We start from the raw sequence: 21,820 nt of genomic DNA on the forward strand, positions 1-21,820 counted from the left end.
AAAAACAGCTTGGCTTTGGCAGCAGGTCTGGTTTCCCACAAGGGCAGTCGGCTCCCTAGCCTGGGCCCAGGTCGACTTGGCCTCAGGCCAGACTAACCATGAGCTACTTGTTTAAAGCTGGTGCTACAAACAACTCAGCCTGCCCTGCCGAACAGGGCCCCTGCCTGTAAAGCCAACTCATGTGGTCGGAGCTTAAGGAAGCCAGAGCCAAGCCTTGACTCGGCTCAAGAGGGAACACGTGGCTGGATTTAAGCTTTAGCCAGCTACACTTTCTTGTTCTCTCTCTTCTCTCTTCTCTCTTCTCTCTTCTCTCTTCTCTCTTCTCTCTTCTCTCTTCTCTCTTCTCTCTTCTCTCTTCTCTCTTCTCTCTTCTCTCTCTCTCTCTCTCTCTCTCTCTCTCTCTCTCTCTCTCTCTCTCCACACCTCGGACACTAGGTGGCTGTTTTGAAATTCCCTCGGATTTCTACTATTCTACGCAGACTTGGTAAGTCACAACATATCAGATATTTTAAAGGAAACTATTAAAAAGAGAAATTTTTCCACATTAAAAAAAAAATGGGTTTTATGTGCAGTGTACATTGGAAGAAAATTGGGTTTTGTTTGAAATTTTAGGCAGTCTGACAATGGAACAACTTTATGAGAAGATTAATATTGATCGAATTATGCAGTTTATTACTATGCTTATCCTCATTTTACCATATAAAAAGATAGTCAATTTAAGTGCCAGGATGACAGCTTTAGAAAAACTTGTTAAACCTGTAAAAATTCAGACAGAAGAAATTAACAGTGAAGTTGTTTCAAGTTTGGATCATAAGGTTACAGAAAGAAAGCCTGTTTTCACACAGTCACTCTTAATTTATCCTGTAACCGTACAACAGTTGCCTAATCAAATGACTATGCAAAATGTTTGGGCTCCAATTGAAATGTTGGATTTACAAAGGTTTAAGGAGGCAATAATATCTTATGGCATGCATTTCCCATATGTAAAGCAAATGTTAAACTCTTGGTCAACATATAATAGGATTGTACCACAGGACTGGCGGAAGCTGGCATAAGCTGTTCTTGAACCCTCCCAAAGGCTTCAGTGGCTAACTTGGTTCAAGGATGAGGCTAAAAACATAGAAAAACAATGGAGGGATAAAGGAATACAAGTCTGCCAGAATCAGCTTATTGGAGAAGGCCAATATGCTTCAGTACAAATACAATGTTTATATGATGTCCAAACCCTAATTTTATGTTGAACGGCAGGCTTGAATGCATGGGACAGAGTTGAGGAACCAGGAAAAATAACTGAGTCATTTACAAAGGTTATGCAAGGCCCAAAAGAATCTTTCACAGATTTTTTTACAAAGACTGGCTTCAGCAGTAAAGAGAATGGTCCTGGATTCAGAAGCTAGTAAGGTAATAATTGAATCTTTGGCCTTTGAGGATGCGAATGGAGCATGCAAAAGAATAATCAGGCTGTTAAAGGCAAGATCTGCACCTTTGGAAGATTGGATTAGAGACAGTTAATGTTGAGGCTGATGAGCATGATGATATGTGGGTAGGAGAAGCAATTTCAAAAAGTTTGAGGAATGTTAGATGTTTTGGATGTGGAAAACAAGGACATTTGAAAAGGATCTATAAACAGGTCATTCCTAGAAACACTGTTTCTTCAAGGAACAATGGCAACAGAATGCCCCTTCCTTCTGGAGTATGCAGAAGGTGTGGTAAGGGAAAACACTGGACCAACGAATGTAGATCAACAAAAAACAGACAGGGTAATCCTTTGCCTCAGTCTTTGGGAAACTCCCAGAGGGCCTCATGCAGGCCCCCTTAGCAAATCCAGTTCAAACCTTTCCTGCAGCTGTAGAGGAAACCCCTGCTCAGAGCAATTAAATAACCAAATGCCTATTGGAATAAATCATGCAGGTCAGGATGATGAAAAAGAGAGAATAGAAAATTCAGGAGAAAACATAAAGAAAAAATTTTGGCAAACTTCTATTAATGAACAAAGACCAAAATTAACAATAAAAATAAATGGTGTTTTGTTGTCTGGTCTGGTAGACACAGGTGCGGACTTTACCATAATTGCACCAGAATTTTGGCATCCAACTTGGCCTCTTCAGGAGGTAAACGTTCAACTGTTAGGAATTGGGACATTATCTCAGGTGAAACAGAGTGTGAGATGGCTCAAATGTATAGGTCCAGAAGGACAGAGAGGAAAATTAAAACCATATGTGGCTAACATAACTATGAACCTGTGGGGTCGAGACTTGTTGCAACAATGGAATACTCAGATTAACATTCCCCCAATCTCAGAAAAAAATCATAAACTAGCACATGTTTCTGAGAGAAATATTAGAAGATATTATTCTAATGAGTGGTCACCAGCCATCCATATTATACAAGAACAGGGCACAACAACTCATGATCTTCCAAAGACACCAACAGCTCTACCTTTAAAATGGTTAACAGACAAGCCTGAATGGGTTCAGCAATGGCCCTTAACAACAGAGAAACTCCAGGCTTTAGAAGAGCTGGTAGAAGAACAGTTAAATGCTCAGCATATTGAAGAATCAACCAGCCCTTGGAATTCTCCTGTATTTGTTATTAAAAAGAAATCTGGTAAATGGAGAGTGGTAACAGACCTTAGAGCAATTAACAAAGTAATGCAGCCTATGGGCTCTCTACAATCTGGGATTCCTTTGCCTACTCTGTTACCAAAAGGATGGCCTCTCATAGTTATTGATTTAAAAGACTGTTTCTTTTCAATACCCTTATGTAGCTAGAGTTTTCCTGCCTTGCCCACAGTCAGGACAAATCTTTGTCACCCGGCAGTCCCACAGCTGCTCAGACCCAACCAAGTAAACACAGAGACTTATATTGCTTACAAACTGTATGGCCGTGGCAGGCTTCTTGCTAACTGTTCATATATCTTAAATTAATCCATTTCCATAAATCTATACCTTGCCACGTGGCTGGTGGCTTACCGGTGTCTTCACATGCTGCTGGTCATGGCGGCAGCTGGCAGTGTCTCTCTGCCTCAGCTTTCCACTTCCCAGAATTCTCCTCTCTCCTTGTCCCACCTACTTCCTGCCTGGCCACTGGCCAATCAGTGTTTTTTTTATTGACAATCAGAGCAACAGATTTGACATACAGGCCATCCCACAGCACTTCCCCTTTCCTTGTGTACATCCTACATCACAAATGAGTCTGTCAGATACACTAAGCCTATAGGCTGAAGATGATGCCCCAACACTGCGGAGAAACCTCAGGTGACTGCCCAGGCAGCTGGCTGTTTCTGTCAACTCACAAATTTTTTAGAAGTTGCTTGCATGCACTTCCTGTTTTTATTTTTGTTAGCTAACATTATTCCCTTCTTGGGTCTCTGAGGGAGTTGAAGATTAGTTAGTTATGGTTGAAGATTAGTTAGTTATAGTTGAAAATTAATTAGGATAGAAAGTACATTAGATACATCTTGGAATTACCAAAATAGGATAGATAATGGAATTATTTTCTCTGATTTGTCAAATACCTGGTTAGGTATTTATTACTTGTATATATTGTATATAGTTATTGTACTTTTGTATATAGTTTTTCTTTTGTTAGTTATAACCTTTTGCTTTTTTTCTTTTTATTAAAATAGAAAAGGGGAAATGTGGTGGTAATCTAATTGTACTGAAATGTGATTTTGATTGTATGTTAATAAATAAAGTTGTCCGGGGGTCAGAGCTATTAGAGCCATAGCAAGAGTGTGGCAGTGGTGGCACACGCCCATAATCCCATAGATCTCTGTGTGTTCAGGGATACAGCCAGCATTGGAGACATATACCTTTAAGACCTAGGGGGCTGTACATTCAGACAGTGACGAGGCAGTCACGTGTTTGGGTTTACAACCAATGAGAAGGCAGAACAAAATACTATAAATAGACGAACAGACAGGAAATAGGTCTCTTTCGGGAAGCTGGGACACCGCAGGCAGAAGGGTGAGATTTTAGCTTTGAGCTCTGACCTGTCGGCTTTCTCTTTTACATTGGTTCTGTGTTTCTTATTTAATAAGATGGTTGGTTACATCAATACCCTTACAAGAAAAAGACAGAGAAAGATTTGCTTTCACAGTGCCTACTTATAATAATTCTCAACCGGTTAAAAGATTCCAAAGGAGGGTCCTCCCACAGGGAATGTTGAATACCCCAACTCTGTGCCAATATTTTGTACAACAGCCATTAGAAGTGGTACATAAAAAAATTTCCTAAATCTAGAATTTATCATTATATGGATGATATTTTACTAGCTGACTCAAATGCAGATACATTAGAAAGAATGTTTGAAGAAGTAAAGAAAATTTTGCCTTGCTGGGGATTACAAATTGCTCCTGAAAAGATGCAAAGAGGAGATTCTATTAATTATTTAGGATATAAAATAGAGCTACAAAAATTAGACCCCAAAAGGTGCAAATTAGGAGAGATAGACTACAGACTCTTAATGACTTTCAAAGATTATTTGGAGACATTTCTCATCTACAAACTATTGTTGGGGTAAAAAATAATGAACTGAATAATTTGTTCAAAACCTTAGAAGGTGACAAGGACTTAAATAGTCCAAGAGAATATTATCACCTGAAGCTGAGAAAGAACTGGCCATGGTAGAAAAGAAAGTACATGAAGGGCACATGGATCGTATTGATCCAAAGCTGGATTGCATTTTGGTTATTTTACCTTCTAGGCATTCTCCTACTGAAATATTAATGCAGAGGGAAGATATTATATTGGAATGGATATTTTTACCAAATAAAAAATTAAAAACTTATGTGGAAAATGTCTCTGACTTGATTTGGAAAGGAAAATTGAGACTTCGTCAATTAGCAGGAATAGACCCAGCAGAAATTGTCGTACCTTTAACTAAGGAGGACATTGAAAAATTATGGACAGAAAGTGAACCTTGGCAAAGAGCTTGCAGTAATTTTTTTGGGAGAAATTAGCAGCAAATATCCCAAAAGCAATAGAATTGATCTTATAAAGAGAGCTGATTGGATCTTGCCTAGAATTGTACAGGAAAAACCCACATCTGGAGTTCGTACATTTTATACAGATGCCAACAAACAAGGAAAGGCAGGTTGCAAATCAGAAAATTTAAGTAAAGTGGTCAAAGTCCTTATAATTCAGTTCAAAAATCAGAATTGTATGCTATTCTGTTGGTATTAATGGATTTTTCAGAACCTCTCATCATAGTAACTGACTCTCAGTATGCTGAAAGAGTGGTATTACATATTGAGACTGCAGAATTTATCCCTGATGCTTCAGAATTAACTTCACTATTTATTAAATTACAAGATACAATCAGGAAAAGGAGTCATCCTTTATATATAACTCACATTCGATCTCATACTGGTCTGCCAGGCCCTCTAGCACAAGGCAATGATGAGATTGATAAATTATTGATAGGAAATGTGCTGGAGGCCTCAGAATTTCATTAAAAAAAATCATGTCAATAGTAAAGGTTTAAAAAAGGATTTTTCCATAACCTGGCAACAAGCCAAAGAAATAGTAAAGAAATGTCCTACTTGTTCCTTCTACAATCAAACGCCATTACCAGCAGGATGTAACCCAAAGGGTACTCAGAGGAATGAAATCTGGCAGATGGACGTGTTTCACTTTGCAGAATTTGGAAAACTGAAATATGTACACCATACCATCGATACTTATTCAGGATTTCAATGGGCAACTGCTTTAAGTTCTGAAAAAGCTGATTCTGTAATCACTCATTTGCTAGAAGTTATGGCCATCATGGGTATACCTGCACAAATCAAAGCTGACAATGCTCCATCATATGTCTCTGTTAAAATGAAACAGTTTTTTGCTTATTACAATATAAAGCATATTACAGGCATACCACATAATCCTACACATCAAGCAGTTATAGAAAGATCAAACAGAACTCTAAAGGATATGCTAAATAAACAGAAAGGGGTAACAAAAAACCCCAGAAATAGACTGCATAATGCTCTATTAACTTTGAATTTTCTTAATGTCAATGAGAAAGGTACAACAGCTGCAGAGAGACATTGGATAATAGAAAAAACTACAGAATTAAATCAGCCTATATACTTTAAGGATGTGCTGACCTCAGAATGGAAACCAGGGTATGTATTTACATTGGGGACGAGGTTTTGCTTTTGTTTCTACAGAAGAAGATAAGCTGTGGGTACCATCAAAATTGATAAAGGTTCGATTTGAACAAGAGAAACCTCTTAATTAGAGGAGGTGATAGTTCATCAACCAGCATGAACATACAATTTAAACTAACTTGTACCAGTAACACATACCTTTTCATTTTATCAGATAATAATTTGCCAAAAAGGAACATCCCCAAAATTAGTCTTGGGGGAAGGTTTTTGTTTTTGTCTTTTAGGAGAATGAAGGTTAAGGAATCTGAGGAACACTGGACAAATGAGACAACTGAAGAAAAGGGACAAATCATCTATCCCAGGAAACAGAGGGAAATGGCATATGGGTATATATTATCTAAAAAAATTTATGTCTTCCTAAATGTTTGTTTCTGCTTTTCTCTAAAGATTTAACACTATTGGTATTCTAATAGTCCCAGTTCAATTAAAATTTAAAGCTGACTTTGGAGTTGGAGAATGGCTCTCTCCTTCTTTAAACTCAAGCATGTTGTTAAAAGGAAAATGCAAACTCCCTGTATCATGCCAGAATAAAAGAGTCATCTTCTGCTATGGGACAGGACAAAAGCCAAATTGATTAAGGGACTATTCTATTACTAATCTCAACTCTTTGATTCTATTCTGATTCTTTAAACTTTTCTTTTTTTTTCTTTAAACTTTTCTTAAAGTATGAATTTTATATCAAAATTTACAAGATTAATATAGATATATAGATACATTTTAAACTATGTTAAGATATGAATGGTCATATAGAGTACTAAATAATTCTAGAAAAAAGGCTTCAATTAGCTTCATATATATGTCTTTGTGTTCGAGTCTCTTATGAGTTTTCTGCAGGAAATCACAGCCAGGCCTAACATCAATTGAAGTCTCCAGGAAGAAGACAGGGCCCCACAACAATTCCACGTGGACAATAATAATATCACTAAGCTGACAAACATCATCTACAGATCAACTTTGAACTACAAGGTGCTCAGAGCAACTTTGAGATGACTAGCTGAGATGATCCAGTCTCAAAGACTACTTGAATAAGGACTTGAGATAAACCCTGAACTTTGGCATTATACACAGACTGGATAATAAAGAAGGATATAGTTACCTTTACTAGAATTTGACAATTAACCTAAAATTTTTCTTTCAGGATAAAGATAACTTCACCCATACCCAGCAGGAAGCAATTTTAAGAATATGACGCCCACATTCCCAAAGAGGTGGTGTGGGGCGGGTGTTTTTTTTGGTCTTTTTAATGGGTTTTGGGTCTGGGATAATTTTCATTGTTTAGGGGGGTTGGTTACAAATTGTTGTCAAGGGTTAGGAAAAAGGCTAAGCAAAGGAGATTAGATTTAAGGTTCTTGTTTTTAAAAAACAGAAAAGAAAGAAAAGAAAAGAAAAAGACAATTACTAGTTTTAAATACTTTACATTTGATTGGATTGTTTTATATTGTATACAAATTTGAAATTGATATTGTTAGAAAATGCTATATGTATATTTCTAATTGTATTTATACCATCCATTTAACAATGTAATGCAATTTTCTGATCCTTGAATGTTATTATTACCAACTATTAGGATATAAAGAAATGAAAGTTAGTAGTTAGACATTACAATAGAACTTGTAGTCATATTAGATATGTTTCAAAAATTGAGCAGATATATTTTAGACAGGTCATCTTCAAACCCTTCAGAGATCTACAGAATATGGCATTTAAAATGTTTTAATAAATTAGAAAATTTTTCTTTTTTGAGACATGTCAGCTCCTGGCAGTACCAATCTACTTCAGAGAAAATATGGGCATTGAAGAAACTGCATATGGACTTAACTTTCATTGTGGCAAAAGTTAGCCACTGGACAACAAAGTATCTTCAAATCAACAGGACAAAATGGACAGACAGAACACAAAACAAAGGACTACTGATTCTTGCCAAAAACAAGTGTGGTTATGGCTTTATCAAAAGGTATCTTCTGAGGCCAGGACAATATGGCACCATCCCTGAAGTGGCCTTCGCAATCTGGAAAAGGTACAGTGCCCTTTTCTTCGAAGGCAGCTGAACAGGCAGTGGGCCAATGGCTTCTGTTGTGCAATGGAACAGAAGCTGAAACAGTTATTCTTGAAGAGTAACTAAGCTCACACCTCTCAATAGTAGACTGGCATTTAATAGAGGGATGTGGAGAAGAAGGGGATGCTGAGATGAAGCCATATATACACAGCCAAGAAGAATGGACAGCTGAATTCAAAAAACCGTCAACAATTTCCAGAATTTAAAATCCTGAATCATGCTGGGTGGTGGTGGCGCACGCCTTTAATCCCAGCACTTAGCAGGCAGAGCTAGGTAAGTCTCTGTGTGTTCAAAGATACAGCCAGCATTGGAGACACATGCCTTTAAGACCTGGAGGGCTGTACATACAGGCAGTGACGAGGCAGTCACGTATTTGGGTTTACAACCAATGAGAAGGCAGAACAGAAAGACTATATCAAGACAAACACACAGGAAGTAGGTCTCTTTTTTCTGAGAGGTAGGACTACCACAGGAGGAAGAGTAAGGTTTTAGCTCTGAGCTCTGACCTCTTGGCTTTCTTCTTTACATTGGTTCTGTGTTTCCTATTTAATAAGACGGTTGGTTACATCTACATAGATAAAAATGAAACCCAATGAATTATGAATTAAAGGATAGGTAGTAAGAAAGCGGAATAGAGAACATGCACTATATCTTTAAAAGTTGAATAAAAATAACCGAATTGAATAATAAACTGCTGAAGTCAAGGGAACTAGTGAATACTATGAGAACACAGGAAAGACCAACACAGCGAAAGAGAACCACACTGACAAGGAAAAATGGCAAAAAATGTTGTAAACTTTTAAAACACAGAAGTTTCACAGATCCAAATGTAAAATATGTAAAACAGGGTCAGTGAGAGGGTTCAACAAGTAAAGGCAATTGCCCCCAGTCATGACCATTTCAGCCAACACACACATACATACACAAACTAAATAAATGTAATAAACAATTTTAAATATGTAAAGCAAAAAGTACTATAAGAAATGAAAACTGCATGACAATGATCTTTACAAATCTCTCATTAATTAATTAGTAAGCACCGTGATCTGACTCCAGAACATCAAACTGTTTATCCTCAATGATGGTCAGGGAAACAAAGATCATAAAAAATTATGTATCCTTATGTACCACCATAGGATCAAATTTAAGTCTGGAAACTAAGCATGTATTTCCATATCCTGTCACTGTGAGTGATCAACAAACACAGCTGAGGAAAACCCATGGAAGGGCATACACACGATGAGTCTATTCATACAAACCTATTAGCACATTAAACTACTAAAAAGGAAAGCACAAATATGTAGCAAAACCACAAATGTGCAAGGAAATTATCAGGGTGTAAAAGAGAAGAAAGTTCCATAGCAATTAAAATGCCCTTTATTTAGTAGTTATTTGTAACTCAGCCTTATAAAACTAATGCACTTTTCTCTACTTAATATATTGTAATAAAAGATAAGAAAAAGAATTAATTTTTAAAAAAGTCTTGGTGCCAGTTGGAATCGATGAGTTTGTAGATGAACTACGACAGTACAAATGTCACAGCAGGAGTCAGGCAGGGCTGTGATTGGACAACCAGCCAGCAGGATTGCTATTATTTATTCAGAGTCCTCAGTACAGGACACAGAGCATTCTGGGTAGAGGTGAAAGGCCAGTCAGAAAGACACTTCCAAAACAAGCTGCCTAAGGAAGATGGGCACCAAGGGAAAGGTGAGTACATAACCTATGTCTGCATTTAGCTTCTGTTTCTGCTGTGTCTGTGCACATTGGCTGGAGATGCTTCCTTCTGGGTTACACTCAAGGCACAGTGATTTAAAGTCAACTAAAGGGTAGGAACTGTCCATAAGCTAGAAATCTGTTCTAAGGAAAAACAACTCTGCATTTGCTAAAGAGTCTTCTAGGGTACTCACATATTATTTACATGGCGGTAGGGGGAAAATGAAGTTGTCTATGCGCTAACCATCAATGCAGAGTGTGTATTTAAAACATGGGAACGGATGGGACAAAGTAGATTGCAAAATGCTATGTATATGCGCCCCCATGTGAGGACATCCAATGGTTTTTCAACATAAGGAGGAAGAAAATGATAAAAGTAGAGATGGATTTCTTTTCTTCTATTTCAAAACCTATTATAATTAATGTACTTTGCATTTGTAATATAAAAAATAACATTTTAAACCATAATTAAATATTGCAAAGAACAATTAAGAAGCACGTTTTCAAATGGTCAAAAAAATTTATATCAACAATACAGGTTGTAGTAAGGACAAAGGATTATAGACTTCCTTTCAATTTTACTTATATTTGAAATTAAAAATGTAATTTGAGACTGAAAAAATTAATATAGGAATTAATTAATTAGGCATTTGATTTCTTTTCATGAACTTTAACTCAATTCTAGAAAGAGAACAATTTCTCTTTTTTCACATTTGATATATTCTTTTTTTTTTTTCATTTTTCTTTATTAAGAAATTTTCTTACTCCACATACCATCCACAACCCCCCCTCCCACTCCCAGCCCTCTTTCCCTAGCCACTCTGCATCCCCACATCCCCCAAATCGAGGTCTCCCATGGGGAGTCAGCAGAGCCCAGCACACTGAGCCTAGGCAGGTCCAAGCCCCTTCCCACTGCACCAAGGCTGTGCAAGGTACCACACCTCAGGCACCGGATTCCCAGAAACCTGGCCTTAGACCAGGGACAGATTCCAATCTCCCTGCCTGGGTGCCCCCCAAACAATTTGAGCCAAACACCATCTTCCGTATCCAGAGGGCCTGGGCCAGTCCCATGGGGGCTCCAGAGCCACCAGTCCACAGTTCCTGGGCTTCCACTAGTGTGGCCGGTCATCGAAAGAGAACAATTTCTATTGAACTTATATTCTCCTGATAAACTGACTGTGTAAGCCTCACTTCCCAGATATCTTACCATCTGGAGACCTCAGTTAAACCCAAGTTAGTGGGTTTAAGATGGAACAGCTCCAGAGTGACAGGAATACCTGTTGGTCCAATGACCACACTTTATTTTCTGGTCAAACTTCACCATAATATTACAGATTAATTAAAAATAACAAGCTGAGGGCTGGAGAGATGGCTCAGCAGTAAAGAGCACTGGCTGCTCTTCCAGAGGTCCAGAGTTCAATTCCCAGCAGCCACATGGTGACTCACAACCATTCATAAAGAGATCTAGTGCCCTCTTCTGGCCTGCAGACACACATGCAGACAGAACACTGTACACATAATAAATAAATAAATCTTTTTTTTTTTTTAAAAAAATGGCATTGTTTTTGGATTAAAAAATAATAATAACAGACTACTATAACTGACCTTCTGGGTGTTCAATAACCACACTTGGAGATGACGACACTGATGTGGTCAGTGGAATTGGAAGAGAGGATAGCTTTGCCCTTATCCTATAAGGTCAACTAAGTCCCAAGGAACTGTACAACATCTTTCAAACTGTCCTGTAACTGTGGGGAGTGACCTATTCTCTTGTCTTGGGAGGCCTTGGCTATATCACTGAATGGACTCTAACCAGAATGCACTCTGACTGTTCATGGTCAGTGATTAAAGGAGATTGCCACATGTCCTGTTGTCAAACTCAGGTTTGAAAAACTATTCGGGACACCCAAGTGATGCCTCTGGGACATTGTGACACAATCCTAAAAAAAAAAAAAAAAAAAGAAAGAAAGAAAGAAACTTCTCTTTTAGATTACCAGTTAGCTGCCTGCGCTGTCTGGCTGTGACTCTAACTGGCATCTGGATTTCCCTCAGGTGGGGTTCACACTGTCGACCTCCACTGGGCATCACACCTAGTACATGAACAGAGGTGTCCACTGCATCTATTAATGACAATGGGAAGTTTACTTTAACTGCTTCTCTTACAAAGTTTCCAAGTGTTCACTCCTTATGCAGGAGTCTAACGTAACAAACAGCTGATTTGCCCAGTTACAGTTTGATCTGTCAAATGTGACTTAAATCAATTGAGACATAGAGAGGAGAATTTCTCTGATGTTATCCTTCTACAGGATTCTAATATGAAGGTTCTGGTACACTGTCTGGCCAGCTACACAACTATGTTTCACCATACTAAATAGGACTTAGGTTAATTATAATGTGGAAATTTTTCCCTCATTAACTTTGTCTCTTCATCATAAGGATACACTAAAAGAAACTCAGTGACTGACTTCTGAGCTTAATTTGGCTGATGAAAAGTTCCTTAAACTCTTGAGCAGGTCAAGTGCCTCATCCACAATCTACGTCTTATGGTAGACCATGATAACAGCAGAAAATATCAATCTCATTGATTCCTATGACAAAGCCTGCCAAGGATTCTTTAAATGGTTTTCTTGACTATTCTCCTCCTCTTATAAGGGCAAAGCTGCTCCAACTATTTTCTAACTTCCATTTTCAGTAGAATTATAGTACTACAGATAGTTTCACTTGTTGTATGTTACAGGTGCTACCTCAACTCAATTGTATAGCACACTCCTAAAATACCTCTACCATCAAATGGCTATTATGTTCTGAATCTTTGACATCACCTAAGCATTACCTTAGCCCCTTAGATCAATCCCTCCCTAAGGCAGTCTGACTGCTGCCCCTCCCTCGTCAATCCTTTTGTTAGCTCAAAACAGTGAAGAGTAGTCAGCATCCCCAAATCCCTACAGTAGTTAGGGTGACATCTGAGAGGGAGGGGGAAGAGGGACCAGGAATCAGATCCCCTGGCAGACAGACAAACAAGGAAAGGGACTGGGGCTAGGTAATAAAAATGGGGAACTTCCAAGATGACTGGCTTTTTCCTCACCCTCCTGACCTGAGACAAAAGTATTAGGCATGTTCATGAACTAGTTCAACAGGTTCTAGGCTAGGTCAGGACACGTCACACAACAGTTGGGGGCCAAGCCTCCATTCCATCACTCTTCAAACTGAACAACCCTAAATTAGGGGAGGAAGAGTCTTCAGGGACTGGAGAGGAGGCTGTATTGGGGGGCTCCTGAGTGCCCCCTGCTTTGCAGGTCTCTTTCTCTTTGTGTCTCTCTTCAACTGCTGGTCCTGTCTGCTCCCACTGCTGTGCTCAGCAGTGCTCTGCTGCTACCTGTCAAGACCTTTCCTGCCTTTCACTTCTTGAACGGGCAGAGAAAATGAACCCAGTCAAATGGCTAGACTCTAACAAAGGGGGAGGTGACATACTTCCTCCAACAAGGCCACATTTACGGTTGTTTAAGATAACATGATATGTTACAAAGCTCGGGGGTAAAAAAATCTCAAGAACAACAGGTAGCAGCAGAGAAATCACAAGCACAGTGAACAGGAGCAGACAGAATCAGCAACTGAAGTCAGGCTTTTGTTACAGGTGAGGAAGCACACACATGCAACAGCTACACAGAAAACAGACCCTCTGCAAAGCAGGTGGGTCCCAGGAAGGCAAAGAATCCAGCCTCTTCCCGAGGGCTGGATGTTTTCAAGTCTCCTAATGGCCTTTAGAGGCCTTTTCTTTCACCACAGTCAGTTTGAAGAAAGATGGGATAATTGACAGGTCCATAGCTGTTGTATAACACATCCTGATGTGGCCTTGACTTGTTTGGCTGTCATAAGCACAGAATCTACGGTGGGAGAAAAGCAGCCTACAAGGCCTTTGTTTTAAGCCAAGAGGTTTTTGTCTTAGGTCAGAAGGGTGAAGGAGAAACCAAGCATCTTGGAAGTTTGCCATTTTTATTACTTAACCAAGGCCCCTCTCCCTATCTATCTGCCTACTGGGGAGTCTTTCTAACTTCTAATGCTTGAGTACAAAAAGTATGAACCCTGAAAACACTGTGGTGAGTGGGAGAAGCTGGTCATAAAAGACTATATATTGTGGGATTCTGTTCATTTCTATGCCCAGAAGATGTAAGCCATAGAGATAAAGTCAATGGGTGGTCACTTAGGGATAGAGGCAGGAAAAAGGAATATGGAGAAGGGAGATAAGGGATATAGGATTTCTTTCTGATGTGATGAACTATGCTCAAATTAGCTGCAGTGATGATTCCATTTTTCTGCAAATTTAGAGAAAACACATTGAGTTGTATACTTTAAATAGGTATAAATCATGACAAGAAAACTGTTTAAAAGACAGGTCCTGGAGAAGGGGTTTAAGAGCATAACTCAGCTGTACATTTCCCACAGAAACTCATTCAACATACGACAATACAGGTGAGTAAAAAGAGACATATATATCATGAGAGACTGAACAAAATAAAGCAAGAGCAGTTGTGTTAATACAATATAAAGTGGGCCCCAGAGAAAATACAATTACCAGAAGTGAAAGGGGGTATTATACAGTAATAGAAGAGCAATTACCAAAAAATAGTGATTATAAATATATGTATGCTGCAGCTGAGAATCTGTCAAGCAAAATACAGCAGAATCAAAAGGAAACATAAGAAAGTCTGTAATTTTTAAATAACAAAATAGTTCTTATTAAGTACTTAAAATTAATATTCTGTGTTATTTTTTATTGGAAGTTTTTAATCAACCATTCATCGTTTGATCAAAAAAAATTTAGAGCGTTTTGTAAATGTGTCACAGTCACATGGAACAGAACACTACTTCTGTAGAGGACTTCAATCTGAATAAACTAATGTGTGTTTGAGTATCTCCCCTCTGGGTTTCCTGGTAATTGCATACAAACAAGTCATCGCTGTATGTGGGAAATGGACTAGATACATAGATGGTCTTGCCATTCTTCTATTTCACTCATTTTGTCATCTGAAATTCACACAAGGGCTTCATCAATATATCATCAAACGACCATCTGCCTCCCAGACAAGTGTCCTTCTCCTCCTGTATGGAGTAACTGAACTTCAGAATTGCCTTCTTATAGAAGAACACTTCCTCTGCATTTGCAAACATCAGTACATCCTGCTTTGGGCCATTCTGCCTCTTTTTGCAATGAGATTTTCCTGTTCCCACAAATGTCTTACTGATTAGCAGGTAGAAGTATGAAGTATTAGATCTGTGTACCTCGGCTAGATCTTTCTAAAGTTGCTGGTGCATGGACAGGGCAATCTGGGGAAATCTGGCAATCTGCTTGCTGGTGTCTTTTAAATGCCTGTCCAGCTGTTCAATCACACTCTTCTCATAGTTCTCAAAAAAGCGTACTTTTTAACTAGAAGCAACTCTTAAATTGCTTCAGCATTCTGGGTACTCATTCTTTGAGTTAAATGTAAAGGACTTAGCAAGCCAAAGATCTTATCTTCATCCATTTCATCATCATTGTCATCTGAAACATCCTTTTGTTAATCACATTCCCAATGTGGTTCTGCTGAATCAATAGCTCAGTTATCTCTGTAGGTGCTCACAGGAGCCTTCAGGAAAAGCAGCTGCAGTAATTTCTTAATTGCATCAGAATTGTTATCTGATATGGAATAAACTTCAAATTCAATAGTCACTTCCCTGCCCACAATCTCATTGTCTCCATTCTTTTCATCGCTGTCTTCATCCTCAATGTCAACATGATCCTCTTTTTCTCCTCATGCAAAAATATGGAACTCTTCATGAATTTCATGTCATCCTTGCACAGGGTCCTTACTAATCTCTGTATTGTTCTAATTTTAGTACAATTGCTGCCCAAGCCAGCACCAGTCTATAATTTTGTTGAAGACCAGCATGCCCCTCCCTCTGAACAACTGTTAAAAACATTAAACAGAAAGAAGGTGGGGTGCTCAAGAATCACCACCCACAGCACCATGTTTACTGAACACTGTAGCCCAGGCTACAACAGTACACATGCTTTTTAAGGCACAGTCAATAATATGCATCAGCTGCCAAGCCATCAAAGTACCCTGTACAAATTTTTAGAAAAGAAAAGAAATTATACTGAAAGCGCTAAAAAACCACAATGGAAGCCGGGCGGTGGTGGCGCACGCCTTTAATCCCAGCACTCGGGAGGCAGAGCCAGGCGGATCTCTGTGAGTTCGAGGCCAGCCTGGGCTACCAAGTGAGTTCCAGGAAAGGCACAAAGCTACACAGAGAAATCCTGTCTTGAAAAACAAAACAACAAAAAAACAAAAAAACAAAAAAAACAAAAAAAACAAAAAACCACAATGGAATTAAGTTACGATAAAAAGAGAAGGAAAACTTCAATTAACTGAAAGCTAAATCACACACTCTAAAACAGTCTACATAGCAAAGAAGACTCAAAGGAATTTTCTTAATGCATCACATAGAATGAAATGAAAAATTTCCACCAGCATTGGTGTGACACAGCTAAATCCACGCTGAATTGGGCAACCACACAACTAAGCCACTGCATCAGAAAAGCAAAGTTGCAAATCAGTAACTCCAGCTCACACCTCAGGGCCCAGAAATAGAAGAGTAACATCAGACCAAGGCAAGCAGAAGGGAGGAAATAAGAAGGGAAACAGTGGAGGCGAACACACTTAAAAACAGGCAAGCAATCTAGAAAATGAGTAAAGCAATGAGCAGGTTCTTTAAGGCAACACATTTGACAAGGCTCTGATGAGGCTGAGAGAAAGGCAGAGACTTAAATTAGCAAAATCAGGAACGAAGCAGAGGCATACACAGGCCACACAGGCATCGATGGGGCAATGGAAGAAACACTGTTAACTCTGCACATGTGGACCTGACACACATGCATGCATGAAATCACTTCTCAAAAATCACAGCCACAATAACTTATCAAAGATGAAAGAGATCATATGTATAGTGCTATAATTATTAACATAGTTGAATTCAATTTTTAAAGTGCCCCCCAAAGAAATATATAGATCTGAGTAATTTTATTCTTTAAGCATTTAATGAATTAGCAATAATACTATAAGCTCTCTTCTACAAGAATGAAAACTTTCATTTTTCCCATAATATCAGTATTACCATGACACCAAAACCAAACATATAATAAAGCAAAAATGATAAAGACAACTAACACAAGTATCTCTCATGAATATAAACTCAAGAAATGTTTAGCAAATGGAGTTTTTCATAGTCCCTTTTGTATAAAAGGAATTAATCCAAGTAGGATTTGTTTGACGCATGCAATAAACACAATAAGAAATAATATAATCTATCACATTAGAAAGATAACTAAGGAAAATCATATGACCTCTCAATTGGGAGAGAAAAGCACTGTGTAGCCTCTTATTGGGAATGTGTTCATCTCTAGACTTCATGAAGATCCTTGGATTTCAGTCAAAACTGTCATAGTGAACACAGCGTGCTTTTCCCTGCCGGATCCCAGTCCTTACGCTCCTCTGTAGGCTGGTTTATTTCCTGAGTGACCACCTAAACTGCTAGAGAAACTGTCCAGTCATCCCAATACTCAGCTGCAACGTGTGTTCATAAATTCAAGGTTGCTTGTTTTAAGGCAAAGACGATTATCTCTACATTTGGAAAAAAAAAAGATTATTTTACATGCAGAATTTCAAAACCTGAACATTTCAAACTCCAAGTTAAAAGCTCAACAGACTGGATACTAAAAGGAGGCCATCCTACTTAAGGGAGGGAGACTGTTAAACTTTACATTTTGTGCTCTTTGCCCGAGGAAGCCTACAGCATAGGTTCATAGGAACCTCTTTCATGCAACCAGAAGGTATACATTTACAGAGACTTGACACGTTGTGGTTTAATAATGATCTGACTTGACTACAGAGAAAGCTCAGATCCCAGACCTTGAGCTGCCATTGCTGACAGGCTGACACACTCTCATTGTTTCCACAGTGAAAATCGCCCCCGGAATCTCCTGGCACCATACAGTCCCATCTACAACAAGAACAGAGGAAAGTCACCATGAGCACTGCGGGCAAGGTAGGTGTCCTCTCTCTGTGTGTGTATGTCATGCCGTGGTTGTGTCAATCCCCTAGGCCCCTGCAGGACACGTGATCTCAAGATCTCCCCACTTCCCTTCACTTATCTGCTTGTCCCTTCTCGGTTTTTCCATGACTGCAGTAAGTACCATACAAACTCTATTTCCTATTTCCCCATTCAAAGATGAAGGCCTTCTTAAGGATTCCTCACAGGCATGGATAGTTAGCTAAAAGGGGCGCAAGGACTGCAAAAGAAATCTGGAAGGTGGCAGCTCAGGGAAGTTTCAGACCTACACTGGCTTCCCAGAGGAGGTGGCACTGAGGGAGAAACTTACCTGAGAAATGGAGACTCACCAGGAAACAGAGGACAAGACTCTGTAAGCAAGTGAAACCACAGAGAAGTACAGAGGCAAAAAGACCTCCTATTTGATCCTCTCCGAGAAGCCTGTGTGGCAAGGCTGAGGCGGAAAATGACAGGAAACAGGACTGCAGAGAGACCAGAAGATGGTTAAGCAACTGGCAGAAGAATCACTCCTAATACTTCAGCCTGGGAGACCACGGATGCAGTGAGGGGGAGGGTGGGTGCATCTGAAGATGAGAACACCAGCCAGTGGAGCAGAAGGGCTTTTCCAGCGGTTCATGTGAAAGGCAACGGGGGGTGGGGGTGGGGGGCTCCAGACCACACAGAAGCAGCGAGAAAGAAGAGGAGGGCACAGATTCCAGAAAATGTCTGATTGTGGACAGCGAAGGACAGAGAAAAATTAAGGCTACTTCCCACGTTTCTGTCTTGGATGAGTGGTTGGCTTTCATGTTTGAAACAGGGAAAGTAGATGTGTACTGTGTCCTTTAAGGTACAGATGAGAGATAGAATGGCTTGTCTGTCTATTGACATGTTGAGTTTGCAGTCCATGGAAGACATTCAAGCAGCATATAAATGCTTGTCTAAATCTTCAGGAGAAATCTGTCCCATAGATACAGTTTGTACAAGTCATCTACATAAAAGCAGTGACTGAATACATAAAAGTGGAAGATCATTTATACTAAGGATGGTGGGCTGATATCAGAACCCCTAAGAACTGCCTTGGCATCAGCAATCTCTCCAACATCAATCAATCTCCAATGATTGCATTCCCATTTATTGATCTCCACCATCAGATGGTCTTCACTCTTTGTGCCATAACTCACTGGTTCACTCCAAGGTCCCTCATACCTGGGATCATAAATGTCCCCACACCGTAATATCATCACAACCCTGAAGTAAGTGGGCAATTTCATTCATAATAATAGCAAATGCATGGCATCTAACCAGGATTGGTGGCATGTGCCTGTAATGGCAGCCCAGGGAGTTGGAGGCAGGAGGATCATAAGTTCAAGAATAGCCTGGGCTACATAGTAAGACTGTTTCAGAAGAGATAGAGATAGATAAGATAGATAGATGATAGATAGATAGATAGATAGATAGATAGATAGATAGATAGATAGATAGATAGATAGATAGATCTATCCTGTTGCTGGAGGGCTTCTCTCCAGCTTCCACCAAGCCCCGCAGTCCCACAATCCATGTATAAAATAATCACTCGGACGCTTATATCACTTATAAACTGTATGGCCGTGGCAGGCTTCTTGTTAACTGTTCTTTTATCTTAAATTAACCCATTTTTATAAATCTATACCTAGCCACATGGCTGGTGGCTTACCAGCGTCTTTACATTTTGCTTGTCCTGGCAGTGGCTGCAGTGTCTCTCCTCCTTCTTCCTGTTTCCCCAATTCTCCTCTCTCCTTGTCCCGCCTATACTTCCTGCCTGGTCACTGGCCATCAGTGTTTTATTTATATAGAGTGATATCCACAGCACTATCCATCCTTTTTTATATATGTGCTTTGCTATAAATATGTGATATTTGTTAGACTAATTTAAATATAGAGGAAGAAAGCATAAGAAAAACTTAAATTATAGGACCCACCAATTTCAGTATATATTTACATTTTTCCATTCCTTTACTTTCCTCTTGAGTATAGACAAATTAAGTACTTCCTAGTAATGATTAATATCTTTCTCCCCTCATCTGCTGTACCCAGGTGATCAGATGCAAAGCTGCTGTGCTCTGGAAGCCTGGAGCCCCACTGACTATGGAGGAGATAGACGTGGCCCCCCCAAAGGGAAAGGAAGTTCGAGTAAAGGTAAGACAAAATCCACAGTTCCACATCGAAACCAAAGCTGTTCACTACGAACTATATGTCCTTTTCAGAAGTTCCTACTCAAAAAGAAAACTAAATTTTTCCTCTGTCTAGAGAAGGTTAGAGAGGGTTAGTGTCTGTTCATACTGCTAATTAGAATAAGAAAACTCATTCAGTGGGGGCTTTCAAGCTTGGTTACATACTTGGAATCACTGAGGAGCTTGAAAAACATTAATTGCCTCTCATCCCTGAGATTCTGAGATTCTGAAGTTAGGGATTAATTGGTTTGGGGTAGCACCTATCCCCCAGACGACTCTAACTGGCTCCCAAAGAGCCAAAATGCAGTTCATCTGACTGACCTTGTGGTTCAAGGTCATTACATTATTTCCATTACAGCGGTGGGGAGTATGTATTATTTACAGATGAACTGTAGAGAGAGAGTTCTAAGTTACCTTACCTACACAAACCAGACCCTCTTCTCAAGGAACCTTCTCTGGTATCTATTCTCTACTGAGTGAGAAGGGCAGTACTTAGCAATCCCTATCAAGTATACGCCAACAAGGTTAAAACTCATACGACTAGTTTTAGACTCAAGACACCCAGCCACTATCTGACAAGCTACCGTCTGTCCCTCTCACCTGTGCACTGGAACCAAGTTCTAGAGCAAGGTAGGTGCTGGCGAGCAGGGGAGAGGGATGGGGACGGTGCTGCTAGTCAGGGCTAGCCAGGTGAGTACCATAAACAAATGCAGGCAACTGGTCAGCTGAGGATTAACAGGACAATGCCAGCTCTAGTGTCAGAACCAGAACAGAATAATGAACACAAAACCACATTGGCTGGTGCAATTCAAATGCACTGCCTACAGTTGGGTCACAAGCACAATACAGTTGGGACTTACAATAAAGCAGGATTGTTAATGCAACTTTTAAATGTGTTTGGCACGATAAACTAAAACTTTAGTTAAAACGGGTAGCATTACTCTTCTCTGTCTTATGTGTCAACCTTTTAATTCTATAATTAGCTGTCTTCTTCCACACTCCCACCCTCAAGCTCAAGGAAGGGCCAGGTCGGATCTTTGGTATCACACTGAGGTTATTTCGATTGGAATCTCCTGTTAGGCTCAAGTGTTTGAACACTCGGTCCTCAGTAGATGGTGCTGTTTGCGAAGTTTATTGAGAGATGCAGCCTCTCCAGAAGAAGACACTGGGGCAGGCTTTGGGAGCTCATAGCCTTACCTTACGTCTAGTATGTGCTCTGATTCGCTTTTTCGGTTGAAGATGTGTTCTCTCAGTTTCCTGCTCTGGCTGTCTGCTGCCATGCCTCTCCCTCCATTACTCGAGTCTTCCTCTGGAACCACAGCTCGGTATAAACTCTTCCTTCTGTGAGTTGTCTGGGCCGTGACAGTTTGTCACAGCAGTGGAGAAGACACTAACGCACACAGTGTGCTTCTCCAGCTTCTCTCTGACTCTGATAAACTGTGACCCAGCACTTGGCCTTGGAAATTAATTAAGGAAGAACACACAAGTAATTGCTGACAGCTGTCAATAATGAGAGCTGTAGAAGTGAATGCATTAGAAGCCTTCACAGAGCAGCAGATCTGAAGCTCCTTCACAACAGACACATCT

General features: G+C 39.7%; 1 protein-coding gene, 1 long non-coding RNA gene, 1 other non-coding gene and 1 pseudogene across 6 annotated transcripts in view; 1 reads left to right on the forward strand and 3 right to left on the reverse strand.

Moving 5' to 3' along the window:
* Nucleotides 1-21,820, reverse strand: part of LOC121830349 (uncharacterized) — a 96,189-nt gene that overhangs the window by 33,773 nt on the left and 40,596 nt on the right. The window contains exon 1 of one of the 3 annotated variants that reach the window (XR_013052388.1): nucleotides 11,146-11,708. The exons of the other annotated variants lie outside the window; for them this stretch is intronic. This is a non-coding gene — a long non-coding RNA (uncharacterized LOC121830349). Of the gene's footprint in view, nucleotides 1-11,145; nucleotides 11,709-21,820 lie in introns of those variants that run through there. 3 annotated transcript variants of the gene reach the window in all.
* Nucleotides 9,774-21,820, forward strand: part of LOC102917683 (alcohol dehydrogenase 6) — a 30,941-nt gene continuing 18,894 nt past the window's right edge. The window contains exons 1-3 of one of the 2 annotated variants that reach the window (XM_042280001.2): nucleotides 9,774-9,932; nucleotides 17,934-18,020; nucleotides 20,097-20,198. In XM_042280001.2, the coding sequence (XP_042135935.1) occupies nucleotides 18,003-18,020; nucleotides 20,097-20,198 (120 nt within the window). In that variant the 5' untranslated portion in view covers nucleotides 9,774-9,932; nucleotides 17,934-18,002. Of the gene's footprint in view, nucleotides 9,933-14,332; nucleotides 14,409-17,933; nucleotides 18,021-20,096; nucleotides 20,199-21,820 lie in introns of those variants that run through there. The other variant, XM_042280002.2, reaches the window with a different exon arrangement.
* On the reverse strand, nucleotides 14,653-17,897 carry LOC102920759 (BRCA2 and CDKN1A-interacting protein pseudogene; annotated as a pseudogene).
* LOC121830596 (U6 spliceosomal RNA) lies at nucleotides 15,734-15,835 on the reverse strand. The gene has a single exon (XR_006073812.1). It is a non-coding gene; the product is annotated as a U6 spliceosomal RNA (small nuclear RNA).

This window comes from Peromyscus maniculatus, chromosome 6, assembly GCF_049852395.1.
Source record: "Peromyscus maniculatus bairdii isolate BWxNUB_F1_BW_parent chromosome 6, HU_Pman_BW_mat_3.1, whole genome shotgun sequence".
Lineage (NCBI taxonomy): Eukaryota > Metazoa > Chordata > Mammalia > Rodentia > Cricetidae > Peromyscus > Peromyscus maniculatus.